Source organism: Diuraphis noxia, unplaced genomic scaffold (genome assembly GCF_037042655.1).
Source record: "Diuraphis noxia isolate RWA-SAM2 unplaced genomic scaffold, SU_Dnox_SAM2 contig0002, whole genome shotgun sequence".
In the NCBI taxonomy this organism is placed as follows: Eukaryota; Metazoa; Arthropoda; class Insecta; order Hemiptera; family Aphididae; genus Diuraphis; species Diuraphis noxia.
The window spans coordinates 19,222,979-19,247,752 of NW_028301712.1; the positions used below are offsets into that span (position 1 = coordinate 19,222,979).

Consider the following 24,774-nt stretch of genomic DNA (forward strand, 5'->3'; position numbering starts at 1 on the left):
TACATTTTGGAACTAAAAATAATATCATATCAAAACCTAGTTAAGGACATAAATAATAATAATTTCGAAATTTAAATAAGGACTATATAGGTTGGTCCACTTTGTTTTCCAATATAAATTAAGGTTTGATGTAAGAAATTTAAAAATAAGTTGGCTAATCTCTTATACGTTACGTGTTTTATTTTTACTAACTGAATATTTTTGAACAACCAAAATTTAAGAAATATAATATATCAGTTTTAAAATATAGATAATGCATAGAAAATAATGTGTAGTGCTCGTTTATATTTATTTAATGTATTATGATAATGTATGAGTATAATATTATTCTAATATCATTAATAGTTACAAATATGTTCATTGTTCATACATAAAATATATGTTATACACAATATAATTCGAGCAATATAGTTAAAAAAACTGAAACGGATATAACCAATTATTAAGTATTTAAGTATTTGTAGCAACTTAACCTAACAAAATTCTGTGAGTTAGAAATTATTAGATTTTTATTCAATGTTAAACTAAATTAGGTAATATTAACGTTTATCAATTAAAAAATAATAATTCTTATAATTTTGATTTATAATTTATTCAAAAATATCCAAACAAAAATAATTGTTTAAAATAAATATAAACATTTTAAATACCTATAGTTGAAATATTTATAGTCTTAAGTACCTACTCGAAATTCAAGTGTTATGATTAGGTCTAAACACACATTTATTTAATAATGGTACTTCACTAAAGGGATAAACCAAGGTATATCTCAAACTTTTTAAGTAGTTCCTCAACAAGAAACATTATAAATGTGCTTATTAATGTAATTTTATAAAAGTTTATTTAAAAGTTAAGAACATCAAACTATTGTATAGCTAAAATTAACACATTTAGAAACTGAATTAATATTTGAATCAGTTGTTCAGTTTCTTAAAGATAATGTATTGTTTACCTTTTGTTAAGATTACAGTACATCATGTTTTTGTGTTATATTAAAATCAAAAGATTATTCACATAGATTTTATAAAAATAATACGTTATCCTCGAATAATAATCTTGTTCTGTAGAATCAATCAAATTATATATATATATATATATTTTTTTTTTTTTTTTTAACTCAAATAGAAACGCATTGAACTTCATAAACCTTGATATGTCTTCAAAAATAATAAAATTTTAAGGTTTTTTTTTTACAAATCATATAATTATACCTTTATTTTAAATAAATTAAAAATTAGGGACTTAAAGAAGTTTTATTAAAAAATTGCTACCAATATTGGACAATTCTACAAGGCCTGAGAATTATTCTTGTAAAGTCATTTTTCGATTTAATACACTGTATCACCACCCCCCCCCCCACTCCCGCTAAAGAGATATCGGGTAGTAGATTAGTGTAAAATTTTTTGAGTAAGGTGGCAACTAAAATATTATTTTTTTTTTTATTAGATATAAACAATCTGTACAATATTAGCACAATAAGCTTATTTTCAAACTAAAATATAAAATATAATTTTCAAATCGTATAGAATTGTAGCAAATATGAAAAATTGCTATTGGGATTTGGGACTACATAAAACTTCGATAAAACCTATATGTAGTGAATTATGTATTTATACATTTTATATAATTAATTATATGAAATTTACAGTATATATGATATGTTATCAAATATCATCATACTACACGTATAGTTAAATCTATTTTTGTATAGTGAACATTATATTATATTTTAAGGATAGCCATTGATTTTATAATATACGAATTAACCATCACAAAGGAGTTTTCGGTAACTTAAATAATTATGCTGTCAGCCAGTAGGTGCGTTGTACCCGTTTACATTTCTCTTTACATCGTTTTTAATCCATTTGATAATCCAATTGGTACGATAGGTACATTTTGCAAATGTTTCACATTTTTAAAAAAAATATAATATTACCCGTCAAATTGTAGGTACTACAGTTATGTTTTTTTCAAAGACAAACCTTTTGATTAATAGTTCTTAATTAAGATAAATAGGGTTTGTTTATACTTTCTATATCTTTATTTTTCATACGTAAGATATATATATATATATATATACGCATCATCAATAAAAAAAGATTTATGCGCTAACAAAATAATAATTTTGAATTTAAAAATTATTTAAGTCAAAGTTTACTTTTTTTAAATTAATTATTTTCGTACTTTTACTTTTATTTAAAGTGTATAGCCTAATGGATCAGGAGCTCAAACAAAATAATTTTATACGAAACATTTACAGAACATAGTACCTATATATAAAATATTATAGTATAACTTATATCGGTGCAAAACTTCCCAATGTTATATTTAAAGGTTATTTTAGAACAAGTAATATAACAGCAGTCAAAATAACGAATTTTGGAGATTAACATTTTTTCATATAATTTTTTTTAAATATAAAAAATTATTTTATTTCATAATTGTTTGATTTCTTTGTTATATCTGAAAAATTTTATGGTCTTATAAAAATGTCACTATCATACAAAAAAACAATTTAATAATCATAATTCATTAATCATTACTCATTAATATAGCCCAATTAGAAAATTTTTTTATAAAAATATGTTTGAATTTTGGTATAAAAATACATAGGTTAGGTATAGCATGTAACTATACATGCCTTAATATACTAATGTTAATGGTATTGAAGCAATTTTCAAAATACTGAATTTTAGAAAGAATAAATTTAGAATATAAAGTTACATAATAGTCAATTTTTAGACCCATAATTTATTTGAATATAGTATAAAAAATATTTACATAAAAATTTAAAAAAAAATTAAATATAATAACTAGTATGTTTTAAAAATAATAAATTGGCTTGGTGTGGCTCGGTCGTCAACTGCGTAAATGCTCTGAGTGTACGAACGGCCTAACTTAACCTTTAGCTCTCGGATAGGTTTTTAGCAACAAATCCTTGCCATACATACAAAAGCGAATTCCAATAACAACCGTTCCCCCCCCCCTCCATGCAGGACCAACCTGTGATTAGCCTAATGACTCTATAGTAATTGAAGTCTTAATTATAATTTTAAAAATAATAATAATAATACATATAAATGTAATACTTGAAACTTGAATTATAATCAAAAGCTTTCAAAAATTAATTTAAGTAATAATATGAGTTTATATAGGTTATATAGTTTATATAGTTAATATAGATTCTTACAGTTAATTACTCGAATAATGTCACATAATATGCATGTTCTAAAAATTTATTTATACAATATAAATTTGTAAATACTAGGATGAGTAGTTAAAAGATATTGTACATTATTATACCATTCTTTTGCAACATTCTATATACAAGGCATTACATTTGTCCTCAACAAAACAGGTCAGTTTTCAATAGAAACATGGTATGATTATAGATACTATTTCAATACTTATCATATTTTTATTTTGTATATATTATGTATATGTTTCGCTGATATACAGCGTGATTGATTTATCATAAAACACTCATTATTTCAAAAAGTATTGACTTTTTTCAAAATATTTTTTTACATGGTTTCAAGTTGTTAAAACCCAACGTTTTTATTAAAAAATTATATTTTTTATCCTCATCATTTTTTATATTTTTTACTTTTTTGAATGAAAACATAGTTTTAATTTCATATTTCAAAGCAGAATATTTTTCTAAGTATTTTGATACCTAGAAATCGAATTTGGGGCTATAGTAGTTTATGAGTTATAAGTATTTAAAATTTAGACAAGCGGAGTAGTGGACAAACATTTTCCGGGTTAACCCGTCCCACTCCACTCTACCAATCTAAACTTTAAATACTTATAACTCATAAACTACTAGCTCCAAATTCGATTTCTATGTATCAAAATACTTAGAAAAATATTCTGCTTTGAAATATACAATTAAAACTCTATGTTGTTATTAAAAAAAGTAAAAAACATAAAAAATGATAAGGATAAAAAATATTTAAAAATATAATTTTTTAATAAAAACGTTGGTTTTTTAACAACTTGAAACCATGAAAACAATATTTTGAAAAAAGTCAATACTTTTTGAAATAATGAGTGTTTTATAATAAATCAATCACCCTGTATAGTACAATTACTTAACTAGGTAATTTATTTCGTGCTATTTATAATTTGGTATCAACATAATACTAATGATTATATAAGTACAGTATGCAAAGATCTATTACCTGCTTGAATGATTGAAGTTTATCTAGCTTGAAACATTCTGTTTCTTGAATATTATGTGATTTATTTTTTAACTTAAATACTTTATGAAACATGATTTTGTTAATTTTTGATTGACTAAGATTTGCATCAGAATCACTTTATCTATGTATATTGTGTATTTAATATAATATTTATGCGATTATAATATATAATATTCTAACCATGACAATTTTAAAACTACGCCATCAGATTCATCAAATCTTAATGAAGTATATCATCCCTAGATACGTACAAGATATGCCTTGCAACTAATATTGCATTATTTTATCAAGACATACGAATTATTAAATTGTATGATATTGTATTATATTATCGTAATTAAACAGATCAGTGCAGTATATCAAAACCAGGAGAAGATTAATTCAATTATATGATAGTATTCCACCAGTCATCTGCGGTGTCTCGGTGTTGTATACGATATGCAATATTTCGACTAGCAAAGATAGTTAATACATAGGGATGCCTTCCTGACGTCAAGTGACACAATATTCCCCAGGGCTTTAAAAATAATTATAGTTCCAGCCGGTCACATTGGTTACTCTATAACGGTATATTTTAATTAAAACCTTAACCCAAGTACTTTATACGATGGAACAGGGTATACGTAGGTGATGTCTGAACACAATGAACCAAGCTGTTTTAGTGCGAGTTTCAATTTTCAAACATTTCCTATACGAATAAGAGAACAATGTAACATAATTGGGAATTTAAAATTAGCACAAATATAGAGGCAGTTACATTATTATTATGTAACGTTTTAGATCTGTTGTTACCATGGCATTATTACACGAAGTTATTGTAACAGCCTCCTAAACATTTGAGATTTTTTAAATATTTTGCATTTCTTGTATACATATAGTATGTCACAAATACACATTTGAACTAATATTATATAGGTATTGTAAATAAATGGTATTACTTGTAATTTGTATTATTGTAATTTTATTATTATTATACCTGATTGAAATAATCACAAAGATTATAATATCGCGAATCACGACTTTTAGAAAAGTATCATAAAAACCTAAAAACCTAAATTCTAAAACTCTTGTATTATATTATAAATTTTAATTCCATAATTAACATAATAATATGACTTTTGAAATAAATAGTCTTGACAAACAAACGTTGTAATCTACTGTTTGTAGTTCAGTTACTTATTTTAATTTAACAAAGTAAGTTTGTATTACATGTATAATAACTAATGATGTAATGAGTAATGATGTAGGTATACCTACCTATAAACTTTATACAGAAAAAACTTTCAATGGTAAACAGTCATCTTCGATTAACTATAATAATGTATCAATAGGTTAGGTATCTACTACACGAGTATTAGACCAATTTCAGAAAATTACTTTTTGAATGTAAAAAATTTGGAGGATATTTGTTCGAAATGTTCGATGATTTGTAACTTACAATGTGTACTTGATTAATTTAGTTGTGTTACTTTTAATATTAATATGTTTAAACAATAGAATTTGTTCTTAAATACTACCATAATTTCGTACATAATATGATGCTGGTGAATATTAATTAATAATTAATCTAATTCAATATTTGCAACATCGTAATACAACATATCACACTTGTAATAATTACTTGATATTATATTATTTTTTTATTTTTTCTTATGACCCTCTAGATCAGGGGTCGGAAACCTACTGCTCTTTAAAATGTAATCTGTGGATCTTTGAAAAATTCATTATTATATTGAGAACCATAAAATATAATTCAATGCTAAAAATATAACAAAATACTAAAACTACGACTACAAAAAAAAAAGGTTGTTTGGTTCCAAGACCAAACAATACGTGTGTGACTCTCTGCACATCATGGTTAAGTAACTTTTTAAAAAGAATTCCTCTTTCTTACGAAAAGGTCCCTGACCATTGCTCTAGATATTTCTTAAAAAGTTAACTTAACATTGAACAATCAACATTTCAGATAACGATTTTATACTCTTTTTACTTTACAAAAAATACTTGAAAACTGGTTATCTTATATTAATGAACGATTAAACTGTCACGGAAATGATAAGAACGTTTTTATTGGTGATAAAAATAAATATAAATACAGTATTTAATTTAAATTATATAATCGTTCTAACATATTTCATAAATTATGTAAGTATAATGCATTAACATAAACCGATGTCATTATATTACTAATATTACTACTAATAAGAAGATATATTATGTATGTGACAGTTACTTAAATTATTATGAGTAGTCTATTGAACAAAATGTATTATTTAAATTAAATATTTTTAAGTAGTATGGATGTGGCATAAAAAAAATGGACTAATGAGTGAACCGTTTTGCCATACTATAGTTGTCGAGCATGTCATTGTAATAATAGGTAAATAATACTTAAATTCAATGATAAATCATATAAAAAACGATTCCGAGCGGAGAGTTGTGTCATTTTAGCATATTTTCATAAAATATAAATAATAAAGTTTAATACTCGAAAAAAAGTTATAGTAAAATTGAAAATAAATCATTCGGGTAAACTTTTTTTTCTTTTAACTTCTATAAAAATTCTTAAATTTCTAATGTTAAGTATGAAACAAAATGTTGAATTCATTGCTGAAATATAATTCACAAAATTTGAAAAATGTCTTATATGTAGCCACAAACAGCTCAACAAAAAATCAAAATCCTCTTCCATCATAATAAATTATTTTTAGAATTCGGTAAAATGAAATTTGATTACATTAATATGAGAAAAGAGACTATTGATACAACATAATAAAATATGATCTACTTACACTACCATCCACCATCATTATTAAAAGTATAAACATAAAAAGGAGAATGTATTTATGAAAGTGAGTAACCACTCTGGTGTTCAGCAGATATCGAATAAACCTTCAGCTTTGATAAAGTCACTGAAACATATCTAAGCAAGTGTTAAATTTTAATTTAATGATTTTGAGTGAAGACGGCCTGTCAGTTTGTTATATTACAATTAATTTTAAAATCATCAGATAAGCCTTCGCATAAGTGTTTTTGACGAATAAAATCTAGGATATTAATAAGTATATTTTATGATAGATTGATATTGCTACTATGTTAGTTTACTTTATAATTAGCAGTACGATAGGTTGAATTAGTTTTTGCCAAAAACATTGCATTTAAAAATTTTATATTGTGCGTGCATATAAAATGTAATAATTTAAATTAAAAGTTTCAAACTAAATGAATAATATTTTTAAATTACAGCAGAATAACTGTAATAATTGTTCATTATTTTTTAATAACTATAGGTTTAATATTTAAAAATCATACCATATATAGAAAATGGTATTGAAAAAAGCGGGTAAGTAAATAGATGTCGCTCTGCAGTACAGTAGGTTACAAGTGGGTTACTGTAATCGATGGTATTAAATTTGAATTCAATGATGTAATATTGTATACGAAAAACGATTCTGAGTGGAGACGGTTTATCAGTCTAGGATATGTTATACTATATTAATCATATTGTTATAATTTCAAAAAACAAACGTCATCCGTAATTATTTTATATTATAAAATCGTGAAATCGTACGTTTTTACTCCTATAACCGCTTTTATTTCGAGTACCGTTTCGAAAATCGAAAAATTACCTCTTTAAAGTACCAGCTCAAGAACATTAAATTTTTAGAAAAGATGTTACACTTGATACTTTTGAGCAAGTTTAGAGGGAGAAAAAGTGTTTACAGAATAAAAAATAAAAATAAAAATAAATAAACATCATTGTAAAACCAATACATTCCTCGCTCCGCTCAGAATCTAAAATATTTTCGATATTTTTTAATCGATGTATATACAACTTTTCAAGAAACTATTTTTAATTTTTTAGATTAAGACCGTGTCTAATGAACATGTTTCATAAATTTAAAAAAAAAAAACAAAAAAATACATCAAAATTGTTAAATATATATATGTATGTATATATATAAATCAATTGACAAGACTTTAAGAATTTGTAAAATATTACCATGTTACCTACCTATATATAAAAAATATTGATATAAATATTTTATAGAAAACTTTATGTATCTATTATTAAGTTTTGAGACTTATCTAGATAAATAGTTGCAAGTTATCTTATTAATTATTTAAGATAAAAAATTCACCTATCAAGAAGAGTACATATATATATATAAGGTATAATATTTTTCTATCATAAATAATTAATATTACACAGCATACATTATGATAATAATATTTAACGTTAGACGAAGTATTCTTTAATATTATTCTTAATATTATATTGTTATAAGTGTTAAATATTTAATTTTAAAATTTACCATTGATTAATAAGTAAAAAAATTGATTTTGTCAAAAACCCATATATGTATAAATTCCGAGTTTCCCTTAATTTATTGTTTCCTTTTTCCTTTGAATGACTGAGAATTTTTCACTTTTAGTAAACATCTCTCATAGTTCAAAATATAGGAAATTTTACAGCTCCAAAAGATGATGACAGTAACAGATACAAAAAAACACACACATACATCATTCTAAAATCAAAATATGCATTGACCTGCTCAGAATATAAAATGAGGATAGGTAGGTACTAACTATAAATATACAGAGTGATTCATTGATAAGTGTACTACTTAGGTATACTGGTTATATATATATTATATATATAATCAGGTACACTAATAATCTCGAAAGTATTAACTATTTTTTTTAACTTCTATTTTTATGTTTTTCTAAAACCGTATAATATTTAAATTTTTTTGCCCTTATATTTATTGGTGAAACCATTATGAACTTTAGATTCTCAAATGGTTACATTTAATAAAAATACCATGAATTAATAATCCCAATTTTATTGTGAATTTAAGCGTTAACATTTTATTTTTTGTTGATCCGTTTGTGAGATACATCTTCTCAAAGTATTGGTAGTTTTCAAAATGTTTTGAATAATTGTAAAGACCAGGAACTAGTTGTAAATTTGATAACTTTGAACTCAGGGTAACAAAATAGATATAACAATTAATAAAAATTACCATTTTACTTTGAACCTAAATAAACCCTGATCATTTATTAACTTATTGACTAATTAGACATACCGAATTACCCAAGAATAATAAATGATAAACTGGGAGTATATATTAACAAATTTATTTCAATCACAATTTCACAAATAATTTTTTTTTTAAATTAAAATGGTATCATCACATAATTATAACATATTATCACTAATGACCAAGGTTCACCTTGAAACTCCGTGAATAGTAATATGATTATAATATCATGCAAAAAGTAAATAGTAAATACCTATATTTAGGCACGGAACAATAATTTAGGTGATAATAATGGCAATTGTCACTATTTAAGATAGTCCTATAAATTATCTTAAATAATATTGTTTTGTGATATTGTGAACGATATGAATGTTGTAAGATAATAGTGGAAAATGGAATAGAATAATAGGTATTATAATTTTACTGCACGATTTAAGAATTTAATTAATTAATTACCTATCTAAAATCGTATTATACAATTACACGATTTGAAAATCTTATAACTTTTTTTATTGTACAAAAACTAATATCAAATTAATGTAGTGATATTATTTGATTAACAAGTAAATCGGAACCCAAGAGTTCAAGGCCATTAATAAACAAGGATTGTTTAATCTACTATTGTGATAACTACATATTCAAACATACATATGTATACATAGTAAAAACAACGAATAACAAAAAATTATAATAAAAATCAATAGGTACCTAGTGTACAATATACATACATATATATACTAAAAAAATAATGCTAGGTATAATAAACACCAAAATCTTATGAAAATAAAATGTTGTGTTTGAGGTCTTACAAAATTGTCTATAATAAAATTTGAACACAATAATTTTTATATTTATCTTGTGGTTCGAACGATATATTAAAATATAAAATACCTATACTTAATAGCTATAAAATTTAGTAAGAGACTAATCAATAACTACATTGTAAATGTTACAATTTTTTTTAAATAACATAATATAATACAGGCGTATACTGATTACTGACATTAATTTCAGATGGTTTATAGCGAATTGAAGGGGTTCATTACTCATTTGTTAAATCTTTTCAGAGGCGAAAACAAAGCTATACCTAAGAAATTATTTTGTACACCTTATGATACAATTAATATAAATCTAAAAGCCTAATTAAGTTCATATAGCATGAGATGACTTGAATCTGACATATTATTGGAATAATTTTTCTTCTGGAATGCATACTGTTAGGCTTAATTTTTAACTTCTTTGAAATTAACTTGAGTAGTTGAATATCTAATAAGTTAAGAAAGGATAAATATAAGTAAAAATATGTTTACATACATAATTAATTTTGTAGTATCTTTAATTATCAAAATTCTATATTGAAAACAATATTTTTATTTGTCATCGTTCTCATTAGCAAATTTAATGGAAGTTAGTAAATTATGTGATTTCATTATTTATCTCTCAAACCATCTGGCTAAGTATATTTTTAGTAAATATGGATAATCTTAGTTCTTAATAATAATTACTATGCCAAAATTTTAATATATGCAAATTAAAAGTACTTCTGAACAGAGAACATTATATTTTTAAGCAAATCGTAGGTATAAATAGATAGGTAGCCTTCTTGATGTTTCCAATTAGATGGTAATAACTAAGAAGTAATAATAGGAGTAAGAATATAATATGATGTTGTATTAGGTTTATGTTATGGTGTCATCTATTAATTTTTAGAATAAAACAACTTTTGTGTCATCAAACTTTGAATAACATTTGGTGGTGTAACTGAATGAACAAAACTGATCTGACTGAAAAAGTGAAAACACAATTTTATCAAAAACTGTTAATATATAATAATTTATAATAATGCATGTACAATTTAATGTATCAATCAAATTTATTTTTCTATTTATACATTTTATTTATTTAAAAAAAAAATTTCCAATAAACTTTACGTACAAGCATTGTGCTTTAAAAGTGATAGGTATTATAAAATTTACGCCACGCTTAAAAATATAGATAAATCACAAATTACGATGTCAACAAAGGAATTTTTCCACTAACTTAATTATTCAAAAACTATTGCGTTAAGTATATTATGTTATAAAGAAATTTAAACTGTCAGTATACTTAATGATATACCTAACGTATAGAACATACAATAATTAGTTTAATTACTAATTATATCATACATTTAAATCATTTAATATTTAAATATTTAACTATTTAAGTAATAACGAATAAGTGATATGCAGCTGACCACATGGTTATAAATAATGATAAAGGTATCGCCAAATATTGATAATATTATTATAATTGTATGGTAATAATAGGTATATGCGTCGTAATGATGTCATAATATTGTCATGTAATGAAGACAATACCTTTCATTGGACCCCCTCGATCCAATACGTTAGCCAAGGTCATTAAAACGTAGCTTTTATGGTCATATTACCATACTATAGGTGTAATAAGATATTCAACTAATCAGGTACAAAGTAGGTACAACAGTTATCAATATTGTTACCTATTAGGTCGTACGGTATCGAATTTATCAGTTATAACTCCTGAACTTTACAAATGAAGAAATAGTATAAACATGCCACATTTTCCGACTATAAGACCTACTTCAATCACCAATACTTGAGGAGCTATAACTCGCAAACCAATCAACGAAATATAAAAATGTTAACGCGTAAATTTATAGTAAAAATGGTTTTATCAATTCATGACATTTTAATTATACGTTACCATTCGAAAATCAAAAGTTGATAGAGATTTCACCAATAAATATAAGGTTAAAAAAAAATTAAAATAATAATAAAAAGTTAATACTTTTCGAGATAATCAGTGTATCTTAATTGAACTACTCAGTACAATCGTCACTTCACTCAGATTTTTTTTCTATATTATTATATACACAATCTGTACCTCAAGGGTATAATAAGAGTATTAGCCAAAATACAAAAATTAATACATGAACAAGCTTGATAAAAGCAGCCACTCAGCGTTAACACTTTTAAATAAGGTTGTACATCACTTAAATTTAGATTTAGATTTTTGAAAATATTTTATAAAATATATTATAATATAACAATAATTGCAAATAAAATAATGCACAATTATAAAAATATGCATACTCAAGCTATTTATGGTTTAATCATATTATATGAACGTGGTTAAATTATCATATTTGTTATGCTAATAGAGTTTATTTGCATAATATAATCAATACATTTATATTATCACGTATACTGAATCAGAAACCAGATCAATAATAAAAATAACTATTTGTTCAAAATAAAAACAACGCGTTTTTTATTGGTTGTTAATACTTAAACTTTTAAAATTAAAATTAAAATAAATTAGATAAAATGTATTTAACTATCTAAATCTAAAGTTCTTACTATTAAAGGTTACCTACCAATTCGTTAGAAATTTCAAAACTTTGAAGTTACTGTAGTAGCTTTTAGGATTAATATTATTCAAATATTCTAATTTCAATAACATGAAATACATATTCAAACAGTAGGTACATATTTTATGTAATTTTACCATATTTGCAGCTCGTTTGTATATTAACTATGTATAATATAATCATAATGACATGTTAACTTTTTTTTTATATGTCATAGCATGATAAAAGTATAATATAATTTATTAATATTTATATAATATAATGCATGCATTCATTCATATTTCACTAACTACATACAACGCCTTTTTTTCAAATGCTCTATTGAACTATTTATTTAAATGCGAGTATTCAACATAATCGCCTAGTATTTTTTATTATATTATTTTAATTCATATGCAAAAAAAAAATTATTACTATAAAGATACTGAAAATGTTGTTAAATCAAACCTAACCAACTGAATTTAAATAATGTGTATTATCATGAACATTATAGGTTTATTATTGATTAGTTTAATTTATATAAAAAATTATTCTATATGGGATCCAGGCGGGAATCCTGCTCTCAGCTCAGACGTTGGCGGCTCAGGGGACTCAGGCGCGTCGGGCACGACTAAGACGTGCATTGACAGAAGCTGCAAATTCAGACACAGTTCCAATCATCAAAACGGTACAGAAAAAATAATACACACCCACACACACACACACACACACAATACTATAATACTCAACACATATTTTTATGGTTTATCTCGAAATTATTTTCACTGACGGCATTATTATTAAACACATATAAAAATAGCACAGAGTTTTGCTCACCTCCGGATTCCCGGACATTTAGCGATTAATTTGAAATGCACGAGCTTTGAATGCAACACTATAATATACATCCCCCACCCCGTTGTAGAAATTGTTTACCAATGAAATATTGTGAGTGAAACTGATAAACGACGCATCAACGAACATGAGTCATTGCCTGCCATTTTTGTTGGTTCCTGGTTATGCATCCTCTTACTTTTATTTTTGCAATAACGTTAAAATTGTGACTAAAACGCACATCCTGTAATAGTAAAAAAATATAAGAAGTACAATATGATAAATTGCTTACTATTAATACCCTTTCTTCCAACAACAAAACACTCAAAGAGCAAAACATTCATCTTTTTTAGAATCTCGATGTTTGACAATCATCCCACAATGTTTTCCATACTCCATATTGTGTTGTTATTACATTTGTCTAGCTCAGTACTTGATCGACGTTGACGTAATAAAATTGATGGTTATAACTATTGTAATAAATTGTTTAATTATTATTTTAATTAAATAATATGTTGGATGCATTAATTTATTTTTGAAATATAGAAATACAAATGGTAATATCCATGCTGTGATCATAAAAAACAAAGCACATAACAAAAATAAAATGCGACATTATATCACTAAAAATATGCAATCCTCAGTTTGAAAACAAATAAATAGTTAGCTAACAGGTATAATGTTTAATTTTTTACAATATACTGACGAGTTTAAGTTACCTACACGTTATACGTTATAATACCATTATTAACGAATGAAAAATGAAAATTATATGCTACAAAAATGGTAGATATTATGTCGATAATGTTATACCAGAATTAAGACAGTTACCTATAGATTTTTCAAAGTGTTCCAAAGAATAAAAAAATGTTCTTGAATATTTGTAAATTTCAATTGGTTAGATCAATATCATTATAAAACCGAATACAATACGTTATATTAAAGGATACGCTCATAAATATTTTATGTCTCCCCACCAAATTATCAATATGATATTCTGTTTTATTATTTTATCAAATATATATATATATTAATGCCTAACTTGCTAAAGTATATCTGGTATGGTAGTATTGTGCAGTCATTATGGTAGAATAAAAACAAAGTGATAACATATAAAGTAAATTTGAACTCATCAGTCGCTTCTAGAGCCATCTATTAGCATTATTACTAACGTCCAACACAATAATTAACCTGTAAAAATATGCACATCAATGTCGGTTCATTCTAATTGAAACGCCCTGTATACTATAACGGTACACTAAAAAGAACAATAGAATATATATTATCCAGATCCTAAAATTAATGGATTTTTCTGTTCTTCTAAAATTTGTATTTATTTATATTTATAATAATATAATATACTATTATTTTAATTAATCAAAAAATCTTTTTTATTCGTTCTTAAAAAATTAAGCATCATCACACAATTTTAAAAATGTTAATCCCTGAACTGAGCTGTTCTTATAGAATAAAATATTTACTTGCATTGATTTAAATACTTTTCATAAATAAGTAAATTGTAGATAAAACTAAAAAAAAAATATGATATTTTATTTAATATTTTAGGTAGACCATTCTTTAATTTTATTTTATTTTATACGAATACAACATTTGTAAAATATTTGATATTTCGTTTGTGATTTCATTACGTACCTACTTAAATAACCTAAAGATACCTAATAAAAATAATTATTTTATAAAATTGTGATGTTGGTATATTATTACATTTTTTTTTCATCTTGAATTAAATATTACGATATAGTAATGTAACAATCACATTTTATATTAAGTCACTTGATAACTACAAATCAATAAAATAAGAATTAGTTATTGGACTATTATATTTTTATTTTTGAATGTGTAGTCGTAGTAAAAACGTTTTAATTATGTCAATGGCTTATAAATTATAAAAATATAATAAAACATATATCATGTAATGCACATTAGAGGAAGTATAATAATATTCACGATGGTAAAATATAATCCATGACCATCATCCATCACCAACTTATGGACCCTTGTCGTTATAGTTCCATGAATATTTCGCAGTTGGAAAAAAATAATATGTCGTATCATGGGCCTGTTCATACATACACAATATTATTATTACATTTTTATACATTTTTTTAATAAATAAAACACGATTTTCATACATTATTCAGTAAATATAATAATAAAAATAATTTGAAGCACCATTTTGTATATTGATCAAAATAGATAAAAAATTTAAAAAAAAAGCGGAAAAGTGGATGTCGCTCTGCTGTACATTAGGTGGTGGACCTCTGACTAGGGTATAGGTTAGACTTGAATGCAATGATAGGTATCATTGTATACGAAAAACGATTCTGAACGGAGATGATTTGTCAGTCTAGGATATATTATATTTAAATATTGTCATATAGGTATTCTATTTTGAAACAAATATTTTATTTTTCAATTAAGACGCATTTTGCATAAGGCATGGTTAATCAATTTTTCCAAAAACATTGCATGTAGTTATCATAATTCCTAATACCTTATATTATCATATATATATATATATATACCTGGTTTGAGGATAAATCGTTATCATTACGCGATTTCATAAAAATTTAAAACTCAAACACTCAAAACATTTTTCCTATAATGACTCTTCAAATTTTCTCTATACCTATTTGAAGCAAAACTTATGGAAAACTTAGTGTTGAATTGTATAACCTTAGATATAAATACAAACAATATAATGAATTTTGAACTACAAAATAATTTGCAAATATTCATGGTTTTGACGAATTTTTGTCAATATTTGAAATTCAGAAAATTATTTATGAATTTCTAGCTTAAAACAATTAGCGAATTTTTGTGATTTTTAAGTATTTTGTTAAAATTTAAAATTGTAATGCTTATAAAAAAAAAAAATTGTGACTATGAATTTATTTTATTTTTCAACTGCTATTGTAACAATATGTTAAGAGCCTTGTATCAAATTTTCAAGATTTTCTACCCAAAAAATAAATTTTTATCGATATTAATTTAAAAAAAACTAATAATGATCGAAAATTGCATATACCTATGAATAGTTTAACATAAGTTAAACATTTTTGAAAAATTCATGGTGGATAGAATATACTTATATAAACATTCGGTGAAAATTTCACGTATCAATGGTCATTTGTTTTAAAGTTAGATCAAAAATCAAAATCGATTTTGTCGAAAACTGATTGTACGTAAAATTTCCTATTTTTCCCTTAATTTTTAGTTTGTTTATCCCGCTTATTTAGAAGAATTTTTTACTTTTTACCCCCAATGTACCAACTAGATTCACTTTCTGATCGAATAAGGTACTGAAGTCAAAAATCGAAGCACTTTTACTGCCCCAAAACGTGATGACAGACACAAAAAAATAAATAATATTCATGGTGTTGACGAATTTTTGTAAATATTTTAACTTCAAATGCTAATAAAAAAAAATGTATTCTTATAATTTTTTTATCACTATAAGAATAACTTATGAGGAATTTTGTAGTAAATTTTAAAGTATTTAAACGGGGCCAAAAAAATTTTATCGACACTTCAAAAAAACATTTTTTAGAAAAATTGAAAATTTCAGTTGTCTATAAATATCTCAAAAAAGTCAAAATATTTTGAAAATTATATCATGTAAAGAAAATGCCAATTTAAATAACTGGTAAAATTTTCATGTATCTACAACTTATACTTTTTTAATAATAACAAATATTTAAAATCGTTTCAGAATAAATCGTTATCGTTACGATGTTTTCGTAAAAATTTAAACTTCAAACGCACTTAAAATTTTTCCTATAATGATGCTTCGAGTTTTTATTATAGCTACTTGAAGGGAAAACTTATGGAAAACTTAGTGTTGTATTTCTAATCCTTAGTTATAAACACAAAAAGTTTTATGATTTTTCAACTCAATATACATATGCTTAGCATATTGTCTAAGTATCTATCTAACAATATCTAAAGAGCTTAATTTATTTTACACAATCTAACGCGATGACGTTTTCAGCCTCAAAGTGTAACAGAACAAACAGAGTATGATCAATACTATGTTCCTTGTCGTATTGTTTTCCCCGAATATAATCAATACAAATTCACAAAAACACGCGTTTACAGTATACAAGTTGTTGATGTTTTTTTTTTCTTTAACTACGGCTTTTATACATAAATGTTGTGAATTTTTAGATTGTTGTATCCCGTTACAAAATATATTATATTATAACACCGAGTATTTAAGTACCTGCAAATAATTGGCAAAAGATTAACGAAAAAGAATAAATTTGTTTATTAATGTATTTCATATTCAAATCAGCAGTAGCAAAAAAAAGATGGATAATAAATCCTTTTTTCGTCATTATTGTTATGTGATTATGAGTGTGAATGCGGGAGAGAAGGAATTCTAATTAACAACTTTGAAAATTTCCATAAATAAACCCTAAAAAACTATATAAAAATAAAATGATGCATACAAACACATACAATTTTTATACCTATATTCCCAATGCAGTATATCTACATGACGTATTATAAGTACTTATGTATTAAATAAACTCAGTTTATAAAATTATTATAAGTTTAATTTACCGACTAAGTGTCTTTATTAACATCCAATTACTTATCTTCGTAATAAAAAAAAATATATATATTTAACACTTGGTTTAAATTTGCAGTTAAATATTTGTTATTTATGATTTTTTTTAATCTGAGACGCTATTTTATAACATTTACGAACACATTTTTTTTTTTTTTAATTCGTTTAAATCGCTTTGCTGTTATATTTATTTTCAAAAGTATAAATAAAATAATATAATTTTGATGATGTAATTAAATTGGTTTAAGTAGATTTAAAGTATGTTTGATATATATTTTTAAACTTAAATTATATACATTAGAAAGTATAATGAGTTTAAAGAATGCATTTTTTTTTTGCATAAATATAAATATTTTTCAACGATAGGTCTTTTAATCCTTATTTAATTTAAATAATAAAAATGTCAACTCCATTTATAATTTTAATACCAATAAGTGTTCCAAAATTTAGGCATTGGAATAATTATGTGATAAAAATAGACTTAAGTACCTATAGTTATCTTTATTATATTATAAAGAGAAAAATAAGTTCATACACATAATTCAATGCATAATATATACCATATAGTTATACATATGTATAATGTATATACATCTATGTATACACACGTCTATATGACATATTATATTTATGTACACATAACTGGTTTAAGTTATATATTATTATATAATATATTCATACCACGTAGATATGTTTTACAGTATTATCATTTCTAGATTAGTTTATCGGAAATTGGTCAGCAACAACTTACCCTCCGGGCTAGGTTACCCAACAGTATTTTAGCATAGTCATATTGTTGTGATACTATATATAAAGGATCTGTATACATTATGCTCATCGCGGATGTAACGACTTCCTTGTGTGTTTTCCTGGACCGTAATATCCGCTACACTATGCAAATTGTACGGATGTCTATTAACCTATGGAACAGAGTTTTCGACAATACGGAACTATTTAGCAAGCAAAATGTCGCTGAATAAAATCCCTTTCTTGTCTCATAATGATAACCTTTTTCATACTCGAATGAAATTCAAATTTTATACTATTACGAATATTCTGGCATGGAATAAGGAGATATATTTTTCTAACAAAACGTCAAAAAAAATTAAGTAAACATTCAGCTCGAGATGCTGTTTCCTTATAAGGTTAGAATATTATAAAATATTTACACTAGCAATGTATTCAAAAATATATTTATTCTTACACTCTAAACTCTAGTTACCAAAATCATTGATATTCATAGAAATGTTTAAATTCATTCAATTTTATTTAAAATTTATTTTCCATTAAAAATATGAAATCTCGAAGCATACCTAATATAAAACTTTAACTTTAATCATATTATATAATAAAATAATTTTTTAATTTTTTATTGTAATTCTATATCTACCCAATACTCTTAATAAAGTTGAAATAATAAAAATTAAATTATCGTAGCAATGTAATAAAATAACAAATTATAAGGTATGTTACCCTGGCACCCCAAGGTCAAAATTTCGACTTGAAAACTGTTTGGTATTATGTAATTTATTATGTAACATTTTGTAACCGCAAAAAAAATTTTGCAACCACATCGGTGCACCGGAAAACGGCATTTCAAGTTCTGGGTGCCAGGGTAACGTTACCCCAGCACCCCAAACATTAAATAATTAAAATTTCGACTTGAAAACTGTTTGGTATTATGTAATTTATTATGTAACATTTTGTAACCGCAAAAAAAAATTTTGTAACCACATCGGTGCCCCGGAAAACGGCATTTCAAGTTCCGGGTGCCAGGGTGTTACCGGCACAAAATATTACAAAATGTTACATAATAAATTACATAATACCAAACAGTTTTCAAGTCGAAATTTTGACCTTGGGGTGCCAGGGTAACACACCTCAAATTATAAACAAGCGTGCATACCTATTCATTTATATGACCAGGTTTATACTATTATTTTTAGTAATATATTATTATTGTTTATTACATTTTACATTTTGACTTTTGACTTTAAAAAAAAAACAAAAAATAACAACAATCTTTTGTTTGAGATATTCATAATTATTTATCATATTATTAACATCTATAAGTTACGACTTATTTCAAAATTATGTTCAAGCCTCAGTGCATTAAACTCTATTGAAATCTGTTTTTAACAAATTGTCTTATCACATATTCTTGTGAAAGCTACATGATTTCGTTAATATGTACAATTATTACAATTATTATAATTATAATGCTGTCCACAAATAAAATTAAGCTATGAGAATTTAAAATTTAAAATGTGAAAATATTATAATACATTTATTTACTTTTTATCATGATTTATGTTGTTGTTTTATATTTTTCATAGATAACTTTTACTGTAATTTAAAAAAACTGTATAGACTTTAAAAATTAAAAATGTTAAAAGAAATAATCGTTGTTTAATATTGCTGACTTCCGTATATTCCTTGCCACATGTACTATTTAAACAAAATCATTAAAAACAAAATTGTTGACAATTTAAATGAATAAAAACTAATTTAATAAATAACTTTATTTATATTATATTGTTATGTAAATAAAATAAAAGATGATGGTCGACATTATAATATAGATTCATATATAATATGTGTATATTTTTAGTTTTATGAAATAAATATTATAAGGTAAAATTGTCAATATTTAATATTGAAAAACGTCAACATTACTAGAAGCGTATTTATTTCAAAATACTTGTCCTCGCTACATGACAAAAATATTTAAAACAATTTTCATAGTTTGCATGTGCACAACGAATAACAATGACTTCCGAGGTATTCATATTGTATTTCGCAGCTTTTTTTTAGTATCATTCACACATTATACACTATATTTATTAGATATTGTACAATGCATATGTTATAGATCACCAAAAGTGTATATACTCTGCGTAAGCGTTTGAATTACTTCGATATAAAAAATTACAACGAAGAGAAATAGAGATAAACAAGAAAACGCTATGTATTCGAGACATAAATTGTACACCAGTTACTAGTTAAATTCCACGGGGATATCAACATGACCCTTATACAGTGGGGAAGTTGTGGTAAACATACAAAAATAACAATGTGAGAAATCCGCTTTATTATGGCTGGTAAAATTATTGACTTAAGATGTGAGATGGGGTATTTTGTACTTTCATCACTCCGTATTACTCAGTTTTATACGTGTATAGTATATTGTATAATATAAGATATACATGTTTTATGCATTTATTTTTGCAACAGCAATATTATGGTAATGAACCGTCAGCTGGTGGAGTAACACCACCGTCTTAGCAATGATGAGCACTAAAGTCAATTCTGGATCCCAAGGGGACAATAGTGGGTGGAAAAAGTTGAGGATGCCATTGTAACGATTAGTCGATCCTCTTGTCCACCACCAACCAGATCTCGGGCAGCGATATTAAATCACGATAAAATCTTAAGTCTTTTACGACAGTCTATTAAACGCTTTTGTCTCCTCCCTCAAGGACCTCGTCCATTTTTTACATCTACAGAAATCGTTATTTCCTTTCTCCCTGTCTTTTTACATTCGACTACCACCGTCTTTTCCATTGCCTCGTCATCCCGTCTAGTATGGTGTCGTAGTATTACAGTACCCCGTCAATCGGGCAGAGAAAACAAAGAGAAGCGAAAATAATCAATACACCACTCATTCCGTCCACAATTCACTTTCTGTGACGATAATATTATTATTGTATTTCATTTATTTTGGAATGTGGTTTAACCACTATACAGACTTTGTCAACGTACACAAATATCCAGAATTCAATAGGGCCCCTACTTCCTAGGTACACCATACATTGTTAAAAAAAAATTGCATGTTTGAATCAAATCTATAAACTTTCATCTCATTTGATACTCTAAAAACGTGTTTGAACGATATTTCAATATTTTTATTGATATTTTTCAGCAATCATAACTTCATGCATAACAACAATTATTACACATTTTATGAACTATTAAAAACTAAATAATACAATTTTACATATTATTAATTCACAAATAAAAATGTATAAATCAATTTAAGGAATTAAATTTAAACCCATTTAATAGATATACAATATACAGATCGTACCAAATCATAAATTATTTTTTTATTTTACTTATACTTAAATAATATTATAATATAAAATAAATGACAGTAGGTAAATATAATTTATATATAATAATATTATATTATATTGAGTTCAGGACTTAATTCATTTGCATGTTTTTTGTGGATTACTTATCAGATTGTGAGTAAAATATATAATATTAAATGGTGAAATTTAATACAAAGTTAATCTTATAATTTAGAATATTTCATTATATTTATATTTAAAAAAAAAGTAGACATATTTGACAAATTTAAGTATTGATATTAAATAATACAATATTTTCACATCATATACTTCATAATAATTCTTTCAGTTCGTGTTCATCGCGCGACTATGCAACACGTGTGGTGTTTCGCATTGTATTGCATTTATAGGTATCGGTAGTAGTGACACAACCTTCTATCTTAGAGGTAATTTGATTACCATTATTGCCTTAATTACGCCAGTTAAATAATAATATATTTATACTCCAAATGCGGGATTAGTCTATTTCAACTAACGATATGAACAATAACGGCATTTCTTCCCAGCACAAAATTAATAATAAAACTTTTGCAGAGATAGCCTCTAATGTTACATTACCAAATCAATTGTATTTAATTCTATTAATAACATCAAACGAGTCGAATATGTCACCGCAATCAGTAAAATTATACCCGCAGAAAATAAACAATTTGTATCACGTATTCACGTATCTCCAATAGGCAATAATAGGTTTTGCGTTTTTTTCAACAGTCAAGCTGTCATGAAAAGTTTTCTTAAAACCCATTCCTCAATTCAAGTTAATAAAATTGAAATCCCTATTCATAGACTTATAAACGCTTCCAAAAACAAATACAAATAAATACTAAACCTTCAAGATTTCATTCAATAAAAAAAAAAACAAAGCACTAGTCAAATATCTCATATAAAGTGAAACAAAAAAAGTCATGGTAAAATTTTACATCTAGGTTAAACAGTCGTACTTCCCCAACATATGGAACAAAATTACAAACATTTTACACAAATAAAAACACTGATATCAGGGCAATCAGTGTTAACTAATCTCCTAGAGATAACCAATCTAATAAGACAGTTTTTTTCTCAAGCAGTAGCAATTCTAGTTTAAATCCTGACTTTTTGAAATTTAAAGAAACTAAAGAAGTTATTGGTTTACCAGATTCCCCCGCAACAGTGAACCAGGGTTCAATTCTCAATAAACCTATTACAAAGTCAGAACTGATATCTGGTTTACAAGGAAAAAAGCAAAATTTATGGACCTCACAAAATTACTTTCTCATTTATCCAAAATCTCTCAAAGGTAAATATCTACTCTTAAAGTCGTATAATAATGTTTGGTTGTCCGGCAATATCCCAACGATATGAAAAAATGCTAGCATTATCCCCATTCCAAAAAAAAAAATCAAGATATACATAAACTTTGAAGATATCGCCCTATTTCGGTAACCTAACCTAACCTAAGTAAACACTTGAATAAATAGTCTGCAACAGACTCAATTGGTATATATGTTACATACAATGTTGCTGTACAAAGTAACTAGATTGTACAAGTTTAATTATACAATTCGCGATGTGTACAATAATCACTGTACAAATTGCGAAATGTATCTTCATTGTTCAAATCACAAGATTACTGCTAGTTTTAAAGTCTTAATTATTATTACCAATAAATAGAAATACTGGATATTTTAATATAAAGTTATATAAATTACAATATAATAAGTGGTATGTTGTAAAAGTATTTTCTTAACAAATATTACATATTAGTACCTTATCATAAAAAAAAAATTTTTTTTCATTAATATTATTTTCAACTTCACTCATTTTGCCCGATTGTATAATACTATAATCACACTAATATATGTTAAAATATTGCAGCAGTTCTGATTACAATGCACTAGTCCGTATTAAAATCTGTTTAAATTATATTTCTGAACGACTCAACGACAGTACTTATCGTAAAATCGTTTAGATAAACTTTATCATTTTTATTGCATTATACCTTTAATAATATGTTAGATTCCACATAACGTGGGAAAACAACTCATATGACTATACGAGATGAAATTATACATCTTATTATAGATTCACGTATTTTATTTCATATCACAATGTGAACTGTGTACACTGTACAGTAATATGTAGTTTTATTCAATTTGTAATATTTTTATAATATGTTTTTAAATTTTGTGATTTGTTCGATGATTGTAGTATACTAATACGTAAAGACCAGGTGCATCTAATTATATATGATATACTAATATGTAATATTTGTTAAGAAAATACTTTTAAAACATACCACTTATTATATTGTAATTTATATAACTTTATATTAAAATATCCAGTATTTCAATTTATTGGTAATAATAATTAAGACTTTAAAACTAGCAGTAATCTTGTGATTTGAACAATGAAGATACATTTCGCAATTTGTACAGTGATTATTGTACACATCGCGAATTGTATAATTAAACTTGTACAATCTAGTTACTTTGTACAGCAACATTGTACAATTCGCGATGTGTACAAAAATCACTGTACAAATTGCGAAATGTACAATTCCGGACATTGCATGTAACATATACAAAGATTTAATCTATTATCTCCAAACCAA

At 25.1% G+C, this 24,774-nt stretch overlaps 1 protein-coding gene across 6 annotated transcripts in view; it reads left to right on the forward strand.

The window, feature by feature from the left end:
• SK (small conductance calcium-activated potassium channel) overlaps positions 1 to 24,774 on the forward strand; it is a 305,985-nt gene that overhangs the window by 147,654 nt on the left and 133,557 nt on the right. For 5 of the 6 annotated variants that reach the window (XM_089220032.1, XM_089220030.1, XM_089220031.1 and 2 more), the window contains one exon: positions 13,192 to 13,311. The exons of the other annotated variant lie outside the window; for it this stretch is intronic. In XM_089220032.1, the coding sequence (XP_089076158.1) occupies positions 13,192 to 13,311 (120 nt within the window). The remainder of the gene's footprint in view (positions 1 to 13,191; positions 13,312 to 24,774) is intronic. 6 annotated transcript variants of the gene reach the window in all.